Raw genomic sequence first — 15,201 nt, 5'->3', positions numbered from 1 at the left:
GCCGGACAGACAGAAATGCAGGACGGCCAGACAGACAAAAAAGTAGGACGTCTGGACAGACAGAAAGGCAGGACGACCAGACAGACATTAAGCATTGTATCATAATTTCTGCCTCCACCCACATCGTGGCAAGGACATAAAATCATTTGAACATTTTTTTTTTTTCCTGGAATCATGGAATTTCAAATCTCTTGAAAATATGGGTGTCTTGATATCGATATAAATTCCAGTAATATTTCAAAATATTGAAATTTAAAAAGTTTTTTAAAGAACAAGCAAAGCCTTAAGGATCGTGGTGCACACCAAGATTTGTTTTCAGTCAGCCATATAGAGCAGTGACATATTGTGATCGGGTTACTGGGGTTACGACTCTCTCTATACAAACATTCATTTTGTTTCCATGACAACATCTCAGGAATAAGATGTCTTTGTACGTTGCTGAATAATTGTATTGGGTATGCATGTGGAATTTTAACTGCATCCCTAGGGTATGTGCTCCTGGGGGAGGGGCACTGCCCGAGGGGTAAGGGTGTGGTCCTCGATACTGTTAACTGTAAGCATTGATATTCAGCTTCCTTGCTTCATATGCAAGTCAGATGGATTAAAAAAAAGGAATCTCTGTTAAAATAAAATATGTTGTTTTCAGAAATAATCTAAGACTGTATAACGGTTTGCAACTTGACACACAAATAAAATAAGAATGATTATATTTAACATTTTATATATAGGTGGTTTAACTTTTGTATTCAAATTCTTTAAATATGATATCTTTAATGTATATCACATACACTAAGTTTATTTTTAATTCTGTAATTGAACCTTTGGAATTTTTGTATTTAAATTAAAATGTTTCCAGCTAATACGAAATGTCATACAAGTGTTTTAATCAAATCTGACCCCTGTGACCTTGAATATAGATCAAGGACATTTATTTTTACAAATGTTGAAGGACTTCCTCCGATGAAGCAATTAACTAACCCAATATCATGACTCTTAGTTTTTAAGTTATTGTCGTGTAATGAGAAGAAATCATTTGAATGAGAATGTCGACATCGGACAAATGTCAGTGGAGAACAGACGATGAATCGTAGAATAAGCTGCATAAGATTACCTGCTGTGTGAAGAACAGGACTTGTGTGTCTCGTTGGGACTTGTACAACTGTAACTGTTGATACAGTGTCTGACATCGCCATCGTCTATAATACTTCTGAATCACAGTGGCAGAATGTTCCGTTTGCTGTATTCGTTTCTTTCGTAACTGTCGTGCATTGATACGGGCTCGATATGAACGGAATGCTGAAACAAAATGATCAGAATTCAGAGTTTTGGAGAAAGTTTTCTGCCCTTGAAGTGAAGCTATCGAAGTAATGATATATTCCAGGTGTCCCAGGAGTTATTTTCTGAAATTAAAGTTTTTATCAGGTAGCATACTCCAAAACTTGATTGACATCATTGTGAAATACCTGACCTTGAATATCACACAGGTAAAATAATGTAATATATGTACATGTGAATTATCTAACTACTAGTAATTATTAATGTTATAAATAGACTTAAGCTATATAACATTTCATAGCTCTGTAATACCTTGTCCCCTCTTCCAATATTATAAACATTTTTCAATATCAAAAGATACTTTAAATGCATATCAGAGGAGAAAATCAATAATTGCATAATTTAAGCTGAAAAGAAATTAGTAATCGTAAACGGCAAAATACAATTTTTCCTTTACCTGAAAAAATGTTGGAAAGTTTCATGTATAATACTGAAGGGCGTTGTATTACTAATACAGTCTCTCTTTCATGTTCAAAAAACCAAAATAAACATTGTAGAGAAAACTGGTGTAGTTTGTAGAAATGAGTTCAAACCAAGGGAGATAACTCCCCCGATTTTCACTACAACATTGAGTTATCTCCCCTAATCTTCAGACTATATCTTATTTGTTTATATTTCTCACTAGTACAACATCTATACATGGTTATAACCAATTATGGGGACCTTGCCAACATACCAGGATAGGGTTGTAGTTTAAATATTCGGCAGTCTGAAAACCCAAAGTACACAACATACTATATAGTACATAGCATAGATATCAATTCCATGATCTTGATAAATTTTTCAGGAAATAAACACAAAATCAAAAATATATATCCCTAATATAAATTACATATGAATTAACAGCTCTTTAGAATCTTCATAAATCATTAAATGTTTAAGTAATTTGTCCATGTTTTCCTTCAATTGCTCAGAAAAAAATTCTTATTCAATAATTAGAGAATAAGTAAAATCAGAATGGATAGTTAAGTCATGTTAACTTAATTCTGACAGTTTACAATTTTATTCGAATCAAGCAAATTCATTCTTTATTTCATTTATTTTAAAATTACACATCTAAATATCTAATAACAATAATTTCTGCATAAAATGCAAGCTTCATATACATAAAGGCCATGTGTAATGTCTGCGGCTGTGGACAAAACAAGTTATACATTTAAGCCATACAATGCACAAACTAATACTGCGATGTTGTATTCTAAGGAATACATTACATACACTGGTGATAGTATTTTCGGTATCCCAAGATGCAATATATTTGTCATGCAATTTAATGTATTAAAAGTCATAACATTTCAATGCATTTTGTGACATTTTAACAGCTTCATGGAGACCTACTCAACAAATGTTTTGTCATACAATGTAAAACTATCCAGCTCTGATATTTTTGTAATACAATGTAATAAAATGTAATATTTTGTAATAAAATGTAACATTTTGTAATACAATGTAATATTTTGTAATAAAATGTAAAATTTTGTAATACAAATATGTAATATTTTGTAATACAATGTAATATTTTGTAATACAATGTAATATTTTATAATACAATGTAATATTTTGTGATACAATGTCTTGTTACACACTGTAAAACTCTCGAGCATAAATTGTAATATCATATTATATCATACAATGTACAATGTACATGTAATATTTAGGCAAACAATGAAATAATCTCCAACACAACCAAGCATTTGATAATACAATACAATATCTTGTAAGACATTGTAAAATATCCCAGCATGAATTATTATCACATACTATCATACAATGTAATATTTTTTCATACAATTGTAAGAATTAAAACCATAATTTGCAATAGAATTAAATCTCTAAAAACACAGTGCAACAGAATACTCTCCAACACATTGTAATCTTACAATCTCCAATCTTTTGTGATACATACAGTAAAATATTTTGTTATGCAATGTAAAACACTCCAGCACAAAACAATATTGTGCCATATACGATGTAATGAGCATCAATACAGACATATACCATACATTATAATACTGTGCCTCTGTATACGATGTAATGAGCTTCAATACAGACATATACCATACATTATAATACTGTGCCTCTGTACCTGTACCATGCAGTGTATTCCCTTATACAGTGTAATACCTGTATTTATAGTCTCATCTCCTTCATCCTCCCGTTCCATAATGCTTAATTCAGTTAATGATCGACCAGCCAAGAACCCACGAACGCCAGACTGAATTGTGAGAACTGCCTTCCAGCGTTTTTTCAGTGCTTCACGTTTATCATGAAGCTGTTTACTAAGCAAGATGCCTCTCATGGCTACAAGGATAATATTTAGAATGTATTTTGTAACAGATGCATAGTGAGCTGGAGCTCACAAAGATATTGGTATACCCTGTAGCTGCGGCTCACATAAACATAAACTTCTGTGTTACAAGACAGACCCCTGTGTATATAAATAGCACAGTCCTCAAGAGAAATATAATTCTGTGTTACGAGACAGACCCCTCTGTATATATTTAGCACAGTCCTCAAGAGAAATAGAATTCTGTGTTACGAGACAGACCCCTCTGTATATATTTAGCAGTCCTCAAGAGAAATAGAATTCTGTGATACGAGACAGGCCCCTGAGTAATATTAACATAACCCCTAAGATAAATATCGCTGCGTCATAAGACGGAACCCTGTGTAACATTACGCAAAAAATATAAATCTGTGTCACGAGATAGGACCCTGTGTACATTACCCAAGAAATACATATCTGTGTTACAAGACAAACTCTTGTGTAATACCTCTCTGAGAAGCCAATGGATCCGAATCAGGTTTTGGAGAAATCTTCGTTTGTGATAAGTTTCGACGAGCTAGAAACCCTCGCCAGTGAGACTGGATAATAATCGCAGCACTCACCTTCCTGGGCATGTCTACCTTTTCGTCCATCTTCATCACCACAGTACAGTTTCTGGCAACTATGACGGCGAAAACGTTAAGATAAAATATACTTGAAAAAGAAGGGCCTATATCTGTCTTTGACATCTTTGACTTAATTTTCAGGGAGGGGTAAGGGTGGGGGGGAGGGAGGGGGCATGAGAGGGGGCACGGGTGAGGGTTGGGGCATGGGGAGGGGCGAGGAGAGAGGGGAGGGAGTATGGAGAGGGGCATGGAAAGGGGGGATTGGTGCATGGGGAGGGGCATGGAGAGGAGGGGGCATGGGGAGGGGCGTGGAGAAGGGGAGGGAGCAGGGGGGCGTGAGGGGCGCTGGAGTACAGGTAGAGAGGAGTGGTGGAGTGTTAAAATCTTGTCTACTATCTTATCTTAGTAAATGGTACAGGTATTAGGAATAAAACATTTGATCTCAATATTTTAAGTTGCTAGTTACACACCGACACACTGCTTGTCAACGGTTGCTAATGAGAACTCATATACCACTTGAGGAAATGTTACATTTAAGCTAGGTATTAAAATTCCAATTAGAAGTGTCAAAACTTGAAAACTTGCACTGGTTAACTATCTTATATTTTGGTTCACTGGGAAAAAGATTTGGTTTGGTATGGTTTCTTTTGTTTAACGTCCCATTAACAGCCAGGGTCATTTAAGGACGTGCCAGGTTTGGAGGTGGAGGAAAGCCGGAGTACCCTGAGAAAAACCACCGGCCTACAGTCAGTACCAGGCAACTGTTGGGTTTCGAACTTGTGACCCAGAGTTGGAGCTTGCAAGTGATAAAGTGTAGGGACACTTTAACCACTCGGCCACCGCGGAGGGAACACGACAAGTCCAATATGATAATCAGGTAAAGGTTTACCGGCCAAATATTACTGTTACTGCCATCATTACAACACAAGTCCTTACCATCCTGTACAGGACCTGTCAGTGACATTGGTGCCACCCCTCCTTCTGTCTCCCGCGCAGACTTTCGTTTTCGGTAGTCTCGCCAAGCGGTCTGGATAGTAACGACAGCCTTCCACCGTCTCTCCATGTGATGGTGTATATCAAACATTTGTTTACAAATGATGTAACCCTTCATGGCTAAAACAGAAGCCGTTGTCAAACATCCAAACATGAAAAGATCACAGACAAAAATTCCGACGAAAATACCTGAGAAGTGATCACAGAAAGCCATCCAATGAAAATACCCAACAAAAGATGACAGAAAAATATTCGACAAAAATACTCAACGAAAAATATCCATTCAAAACACGACGTTTCCTTAGGGCCTTTTGGAGCCAATAATGCATTGGCCCGACTTCCATTGAAATTATTCACATTTAAGCTGAACTCCCAAAAATTGCAGTTAGTTTATTCCTGAAATGTCCTAGTAGTTTCATCGATTTTCTTCCCAAAATGACACAGAAAGGTCTCATCCCAAACCAGAGAACGAAAGAAAACGTGGAATGTACTACCCAAAAAAAGATCAACAAACGAAAAGCTTTGTGAACAAGTATCATCCGATTCAGACCAAATCTAGAAAGATAGATTTACAACCAATCAGAATCCAGAATGTCTATGGCAAGCTATATGTGTCGTGTTGACCTACTTTTGGTTCATATCTTCAAACAACTTTTGAACTGCTTTTTATCAGGAAATAAGTAGCTTTTGGAAAGTATAAACAAAACATGAAAGTTTAACAGAGAAATTCTGTCCAAAATTGGATGAAATATTGGAGGTTCCACGTTAGGAAATTACAAACATTATTAATTAACGTGCGATTGCTTAAATGACCAGGTGGTCTGAGACTTGACACATGGCTGATCCGAGCCGGCCCGACTACGGCCCGACTACGACTACGGCCCGACTACGGACTGACCCACTCCTGATTATGTCAGACAAATTGTCTTCACACCTACTGTATATACATAAACAAGCCACAGCTCTAGTGTTCTGATTGATAAAGACCCGACATGATTGACAAAAGTAGACACTGTATGTCTGACATACAATATGGTACATTAGTAACGGCTTAACGTGATGTGGAGGAAGAAACTTTTGAATAACGTGAGATTTTGTCTCACGCAGCGTGAGAGAGCTCTTCATTGGAAAAAGGCTTTTAATATCCCCCTCCGGACGTGAGAGGTGGAAACCCTGCATTCCCTCGTAAATGTATAATTATTCTGAACTCAACTGAATATTTAGTTTTTGGACTTCGACTCCACAAAACAACAGCCATGCAGCACATCTTACCTTCCTGTGTCACCATTGTATGTTCTCGTTTACCATGACATTTCTCATGCATTGACCTCCGTCCCAAAAATACTTTTAAACCAGTCCGTAGTTTTAACACAGTCTTCCAACGAAACTTTCGGACTTGTTTCGGGGTAGCTATAAGATAATTGATCGGATCTCAGACATTGACGACCATGCTATAACTACTTCTGAGAGAATATTAATAAAGGTGACGTTTTTTTAACTTAGTATTTATATAAACTCTCGCACTGAGACAAAAAACAATAAATGATGACCAAATTTCTGGCACATTTCTTTCTATTCAATATATTTGTAGTTTTAATAACTTTAGTTTGATGACTCAAAGAAACCAACCACTAACTGAAGAAAAAACCCAGTGATGCATAAAAAAATCACGAAAAAGATTTACAAAACTTTTCACAGTCCCAAGGTATAGTTAATACCTTTTTGATTTACTGTGGGTAAAACGCATTCTTCTTCCTCTCTTTCATTCTGTCTGCGCCAGAGCCAGTCCCTGACAAACCTCTGAATAACCAGAGCTGCCTCATCTCGCTGATCGTTTATCAACTGTTTGTGGGCCAGGAATCGGCGAGTAGCTAGGATTGAGACGGCAAAGAGAACTAGTGATACTATCAATGTACCAGGTTATAGAAGTTTCGAACACATCAAGAAAAAAGAAAACTCAATTTTCATTCAAGCAAATGAAGACAACCATAATAACAGTTCAACAGGGAAATAATCTGTAACAGGAGATAAAGAGGAACTGAATGAAAGATCAGCCTAAGAGTTATATTGGACAGGTGACAAATTAGACAGGTAACAAACTAGAGAGGTGACAAATTAGACAGGGAATCACATTATTCAGGATATAGGGGCATCATATTCCTGACTAACCTTTCTGTATAGTTACAGGTGAGATATTACAGGGGTGGTGTATTATTGTCTAACCTTTCTGTATAGTTACAGGTGAGATATTACAGGTGAGATATTACAGGTGAGATATTACAGGGGTGGTGTATTACTGTCTAACCTTTCTCTATAGTTACAGGTGAGATATTACAGGTGAGATATTACAGGGGTGGCGTATTATTGTCTAACCTTTCTGTATTGTTACAGGTGAGATATTACAGGTGAAATATTACAGGTGAGATATTACAGGAGTTGTGTATTACTGTCTAACCTTTCTGTATAGTTACAGGTGAGATATTACAGGTGAGATATTACAGGTGAGATATTACAGGGGTGGTGTATTACTGTCTAACCTTTCTGTATAGTTACAGGTGAGATATTACAGGTGAGATATTACAGGTGAGATATTACAGGGGTGGTGTATTACTCCCTAACCTTTCTGTATAGTTACAGGTGAGATATTACAGGTGAGATATTACAGGTGAGATATTACAGGGGTGGTGTGTATTACTGTCTAACATTTCTGTATAGTTACAGGTGAGATATTACAGGTGAGATATTACAGGGGTGGTGTGTATTACTCCCTAACCTTTCTGTATAGTTACAGGTGAGATATCACAGGTGAGATATTACAGGGGTGGTGTATTATTGTCTAACCTTTCTGTATAGTTACAGGTGAGATATTACAGGTGAGATATTACAGGTGAGATATTACAGGGGTGGTGTATTACTGTCTAACCTTTCTGTATAGTTACAGGTGAGATATTACAGGTGAGATATTACAGGTGAGATATTACAGGAGTGGTGTATTATTGTCTAACCTTTCTGTATAGTTACAGGTGAGATATTACAGGTGAGATATTACAGGGTGGTGTATTACTCCCTAACCTTTCTGTATAGTTACAGGTGAGATATTACAGGTGAGATATTACAGGGGTGGTGTATTACTCCCTAACCTTTCTGTATAGTTACAGGTGAGATATTACAGGTGAGATATTACAGGGGTGGTGTATTACTCCCTAACCTTTCTGTATAGTTACAGGTGAGATATCACAGGTGAGATATTACAGGGGTGGTGTATTACTCCCTAACCTTTCTGTATAGTTACAGGTGAGATATCACAGGTGAGATATTACAGGCGAGATATTACAGGTGAGATATTACAGGGGTGGTGTATTACTGTCTAACCTTTCTGTATAGTTACAGGTGAGATATTACAGGTGAGATATTACAGGGGTGGTGTATTACTCCCTAACCTTTCTGTATAGTTACAGGTGAGATATTACAGGTGAGATATTACAGGTGAGATATTACAGGAGTGGTGTATTACTGTCTAACCTTTCTGTATAGTTACAGGCGAGATATTACAGGTGAGATATTACAGGTGAGATATTACAGGGGTGGTGTATTACTCCCTAACCTTTCTGTATAGTTACAGGTGAGATATCACAGGTGAGATATTACAGGTGAGATATTACAGGTGAGATATTACAGGAGTGGTGTATTACTCCCTAACCTTTCTGTATAGTTACAGGTGAGATATTACAGGTGAGATATTACAGGGGTGGTGTATTACTCCCTAACCTTTCTGTATAGTTACAGGTGAGATATCACAGGTGAGATATTACAGGTGAGATATTACAGGGGTGGTGTATTACTGTCTAACCTTTCTGTATAGTTACAGGTGAGATATTACAGGTGAGATATTACAGGGGTGGTGTATTACTCCCTAACCTTTCTGTATAGTTACAGGTGAGATATTACAGGTGAGATATTACAGGGGTGGTGTATTACTCCCTAACCTTTCTGTATAGTTACAGGTGAGATATCACAGGTGAGATATTACAGGTGAGATATTACAGGGGTGGTGTATTACTGTCTAACCTTTCTGTATAGTTACAGGTGAGATATTACAGGTGAGATATTACAGGTGAGATATTACAGAGATGGTGTATTACTGTATAACCTTTCTGTATAGTTACAGGTGAGATATTACAGGTGAGATATGATAGGGGTGGTGTATTACAGGTGAGATATTACAGGGGTGGTGTATTACAGGTGAGATATTACAGGAGTGGTGTATTACAGGTGAGATATTATAGGGGTGGTGTATTACTCCCTAACCTTTCTGTATAGTTACAGGTGTGATATTACAGGTGAGATATTACAGGGGTGGTGTATTACAGGTGAGATATTACAGGGGTGGTGTATTACAGGTGAGATATTATAGGGGTGGTGTATTACTCCCTAACCTTTCTGTATAGTTACAGGTGAGATATTACAGGTGTGATATTACAGGTGAGATATTACAGGTGAGATATTACAGGGGTGGTGTATTACTGTCTAACCTTTCTGTATAGTTACAGGTGAGATATTACAGGTGAGATATTACAGGTGAGATATTACAGGGGTGGTGTATTACTCCCTAACCTTTCTGTATAGTTACAGGTGAGATATTACAGGTGAGATATTACAGGGGTGATGTATTACTCCCTAACCTTTCTGTATAGTTACAGGTGAGATATTACAGGTGAGATATTACAGGTGAGATATTACAGGTGAGATATAACAGGGGTGGTGTATTACTGTCTAACCTTTCTGTATAGTTACAGGTGAGATATTACAGGTGAGATATTACAGGTGAGATATTACAGGGGTGGTGTATTACTGTCTAACCTTTCTGTATAGTTACAGGTGAGATATTACAGGTGAGATATTACAGGGGTGGTGTATTATTGTCTAACCTTTCTGTATAGTTACAGGTGAGATATTACAGGTGAGATATTACAGGGGTGGTGTATTACTCCCTAACCTTTCTGTATAGTTACAGGTGAGATATTACAGGTGAGATATTACAGGGGTGGTGTATTACTGTCTAACCTTTCTGTATAGTTACAGGTGAGATATTACAGGTGAGATATTACAGGGGTGGTGTGTATTACTGTCTAACCTTTCTGTATAGTTACAGGTGAGATATTACAGGTGAGATATTACAGGTGAGATATTACAGGGCTGGTGTATTACTCCCTAACCTTTCTGTATAGTTACAGCACTATGTTGTTCAATCAACATCCGCTGTCTTCTATCCTCAACTCTCCTCTGAGCTAACAGCCTCCGTACCCAGCTTTGTATGATCAAAATAGCAGCCTGCTTGTGACGAAACTCTGCACGAAACTTCTTGCAGGCAACAAATCTTTTAATAGCTACAAATCATGAGTTACAGCATCAACAAAATGCCACTCTACAGATTGAGGAAAAAACACAAAAGTTGTATGATTTCAGATAATTGATTGTCTGAAGTAATGGATGAAATTTGATCGGTTGAAGTAATGGATGAAATTTTTTCGGCTCCTCATGCAGTCAAATCTTCTAGTACATAGTTTCCTATCCAAAACGGTATTTTGGTACTTAGAAGGTGTTACACCCAGAGTGATGATGGGAGAGTCGGATTAAACACATCTTTTTAAAATCAATCTTATTACCAAAACATTTGCACTACTCAATCCAAAATATACCATACATAATTGTTCCTCTAACCTGACCCCAGTTCTTACCTTTCTGAATGATAATTGCACTGTTCTCTTTCTTCTGAATGTTTGTAATAATCTGCTGTACCCTTCTGCGTGCCAAACATCCTCGTAACCACGACTGCAGCTTTATGATGGCTGCCCTTCTTTTAATCAAAATAGACTGGACTTGCTTACGAACAAGAAAGCCCCGAACCTCTAAAATCATAATTTGGGTAAAATGAAACGTATTTCCACCAATCAAATTTCTACTTAACTTTTCCACCAATCAAATTACTATTCAACATTTCCACCAATCAAATTACTATTTAATATTTCCTTCAATCCAGTTAATATTTGATATTTCCTTGAATCAAATGACCTCCAATCAAATAACCATTTGACCTTTCCACCAATCAAAATACTATTTGACCTAATTTCCACCAATCAAATTACTATATGTACTTTCCAGCAATCAAATTACTTTACAATTTGACATTTCCACCACGTAAATTACTATTTGACATTTCCACCTTCAAATTATTTGAAATCAGATACAGAATTCAAACAATTATGAGTATTAACATATTAATGAGCTAATCTTTTTTTTATTATTCCTCGACCAACAGTTAACATCATAAAAAAATTCAGTTAACATCATAAAAAAAAATCTTATTGTGATATTATCTGACCAAGGGAATCAGAAATAGTCTGAAGAGGTAATACAGTTGTAAATTAGTATTTTGCCTGATATTGATTCTTCAAAATAACAAATGAATTTTTAAGAAAATATTTTTTCCCCAATCTTTTCCCCTCAAATTCAGTGCTTATTGTATGAAATCCTGAAGGTTGAATGCCACTCATTTTTGGGAATTTTGAATTTCTCTGTCCATCTCCTGGACAGAATTCAAATTTACCACAATACTCAAGCAACAACACATATGAAGCATTTCAATCACAAAACCTGTACACAATCATGCATTGTCAAGATTCACGCTCGGTTCCTAAACCTTTGATGTATCAATACAAACGTTTCAGCTTATTTTCTTTCTTTTTTTTCTACCTTTTATCTCAAATTCCCTCCCAAATTAAGATGTAAAACATTTTTTTTCAATCACAACTGAATCCTTCTTGTAAGACCCATCTACCAAAACCCTAAGTGTTTAGGAAAGAGAGAATTGAGATTTAAAAAAAAAATCTAGAATGTTTACAATCCATGAGTAAACTCAAAGACTTAAGTTTCTAAGCACTAACTTTATATCAACATGCAGCAATCTATGTCTGAGAATATACACAGTCGTCGAAAAACAATGATTGCATCAATCAACTACTGATATTCGTCCTGAACTGTAATAAACAATTAATAAAACACTGATGTGTCAGAGGTTGATAACATGAACAGAAGGTTTTCAATTGTCAAATATTTGTGCTAATTTCGTTTGGTGCATTGTCTCCTCAGTTCCTGTTGTTGACTTTCATTTTGTTTTGGTGTCTCCTCAGTTCCTGTTGTTGTCTTTCCTTTGGTTTTGGTGTCTCCTCAGTTCCTGTTGTTGTCTTTCCTTTAGTTTTGGTGTCTCCTCAGTTCCTGTCGTTGTCTTTCCTTTAGTTTTGGTGTCTCCTCAGTTCCTGTTGTTGACTTTCATTTTGTTTTGGTGTCTCCTCAGTTCATGTTGTTGTCTTTCCTTTAGTTTTGGTGTCTCCTCAGTTCCTGTTGTTGTCCTATATATTGTTTTGGTGTCTCCTCAGTTCATGTTGTTGTCTTTGTTTATATGTCTCTTCACTTTCCGATATTGAATTTCTGTCAGTTTTTCCTATTTTTTCCTTTTCTTGTTGTCATCCCTTACTGTTTTTGTAACTCAATTCCTGCTGGAGTCTTTTTATGTACATTGTTACTACTGATGTTATGTTTTGTAACTAAAACATCAATAGAGACAATCATTGTTGTGAAATGAACCAAGAAATCTTAACCAGATGGCACAGATTTTTAGATTTCAGCACAAGGCTTTGTCAAAATTGAAAGCAACAACTCTGTGACAGTGCAATGGTTGATGACTGTTCTATTATGTGTACAGTCCAGTAATTTAATCATATTTTGACATAACAAACTACTTCAATGTCAAGTATGATGATTCTGTACCCAAGCCATGATTCTGTGCCCTGAGCCATGATTCTGTGTCCTGAGCCATGAGTCTGTGCCCTGAGCCAGGAGTCTGTGTCATGAGCCATGAGTCTGTGCCCTGAGCCAGGAGTCTGAGCCCTGAGCCAGGAGTCTGTATCCTGAGCCAGAAGTCTGAGTCAGGCGTCTGTGCTATGAGCCATGAGTCTGTGCCCTGAGCCATGAGTCTGAGCCATGATTCTGTGTCCTGAGCCATGAGTCTGTGTCCTGAGCCATGATTCTGTGTCCTGAGCCATGATTCTGTGCCCTGAGCCAGGAGTCTGTGTCCTGAGTCTGTGCCCTGAGCCATGAGTCTGTGCCCTGAGCCAGGAGTCTGTGCCCTGAGCCAGGAGTCTGTGTCCTGAGCCATGATTCTGTGCCCTGAGCCATGCGTCTGTGCCCTGAGCCATGAGTCTGAGCCATGCGTCTGTGTCCTGAGCCATGAGTCTGTGCCCTGAGCCAGGAGTCTGTGTCCTGAGCCAGGAGTCTGTGCCCTGAGTCATGATTCTGTGCCCTGAGCCAGGAGTCTGTGCCCTGAGCCACGAGTCTGTGCCCTGAGCGATGAGTCTGTGTCCTGAGCCATGCGTCTGTGCCCTGAGCCATGAGTCTGAGCCATGCGTCTGTGCCCTGAGCCAGACGTCTGTGCCCTGAGCCAGGAGTCTGTGTCATGAGCCAGGAGTCTGTGCCCTGAGCCAGACGTCTGTGCCCTGAGCCATGAGTCTGTGTCATGAGCCACGAGTCTGTGCCCTGAGTGATGAGTCTATGTCCTGAGCCACGAGTCTGTGTCATGAGCCATGAGTCTGTGTCATGAGCCATTATTGTCCTATAACTGCCATCACATTAAATTTGTTCTCACCAAGTGGCACTTATAACACTTTAGCTAAGCCATGCAGAAACACAACTTATGACAAACAACATTTTTCAAAATTCCAAAAAATGCTTTAAGGCAGTTTAAAAATGATATAAATAAACCATTTTTTTTGTTTGACCACTGGTCAAATGAGTCTACCACCTGTAATTGACCAATGGTATAACCTCACCCTTCTGAATTATAATGGAGCTGTTAAATATCTTCTGGTAATGAAGCAGCCTTCTCCTCCGACGTACTGCCAACCATTCACGAACACAGCGCTGTATTACGGTGGCAGCAGCTATCGTTTTCTCCATCAAAGGTTGAGACCATTTACGAACCAGAAAACCCTTTACCACTACAGAAAAAATTCATCTGATGTATTAAGGTCTATTCTTTCTGACCAAAGTAAAGATCAGTCTAATCTTTTTATACTTAAGGAATTCATTAAAAATGTAATTTCTTAAACATGTTATCTCACAGAAGAGGCATGCTTATTCATACAGTATCGACGGATTGTCAGTAAGCAAAACATTTTCAAAATTCAGAAAATCATTTGCAAATTCTGGAGGTAGGTACAAATTCAGAAACATTTTTAGAAGTCTTGCCCCCTGAAAATGAAGTTAGCATTTCCTGTAGGATATAAAAACCTTCAATTAATATACTCCAGTAAAATATCTAGCATATTAGTCTGTGTTTTTGCCCTGTAAAAAAAATGTCAAAGCTGAAAAAGAAATTTACATATCTTTTAAAGCAGACAGCAATGTCTTGTTTTATTTGTCTATGAAACAAGCTTGGACCTTCCACTGTAACAGAACTCTGTTAATTAGGCTTCACTGGCCACACCAAAATATAACATACAGATTTATCCCCCTTGAATCATACCCCTGTCTGATCCCTCATGAGTGGTCACTTCAACCAAAGTTTGCTCTTCCCTCATAGCTTACCCTCTTAGTGTGACCACCATTCCTACCTTTAGTACACCCCATCCCTGATAACCCATTCCCTCCGTAGTGTGACCACCATTCCTACCTTTAGTACACCCCTTCTCTGATAACCCATTCCCTCCGTAGTGTGACCACCATTCCTACCTTTAGTACACCCCTTCCCTGATAACCCATTCCCTCTGTAGTGTGACCACCATTCCTACCTTTAGTACACCCCTTCCCTGATAACTCATTCCCTCAGTAGTGTGACCACCATTCCTACCTTTAGTACACCCCTTCCCTGATAACCCATTCCCTCTGTAGTGTGACCACCATTCCTACCTTTAGTACACCCCTTCC

The 15,201-nt window shown here is 37.8% G+C and overlaps 1 protein-coding gene across 1 annotated transcript in view; it reads right to left on the bottom strand.

Annotated features, from left to right (window-relative positions):
• LOC117317311 (myosin-IIIb-like) overlaps positions 1 to 15,201 on the bottom strand; it is a 143,231-nt gene that overhangs the window by 18,650 nt on the left and 109,380 nt on the right. The window contains 1 exon segment of the mRNA XM_033872100.1: positions 1,112 to 1,296. Within this exon segment, the coding sequence (XP_033727991.1) occupies positions 1,112 to 1,296 (185 nt within the window).

Source organism: Pecten maximus, chromosome 19, assembly GCF_902652985.1.
Source record: "Pecten maximus chromosome 19, xPecMax1.1, whole genome shotgun sequence".
Classification (NCBI taxonomy): Eukaryota; Metazoa; Mollusca; class Bivalvia; order Pectinida; family Pectinidae; genus Pecten; species Pecten maximus.
The sequence above is the reverse complement of the archived record's forward strand: the minus strand, read 5'-3'. Positions and strand labels throughout refer to the sequence as shown.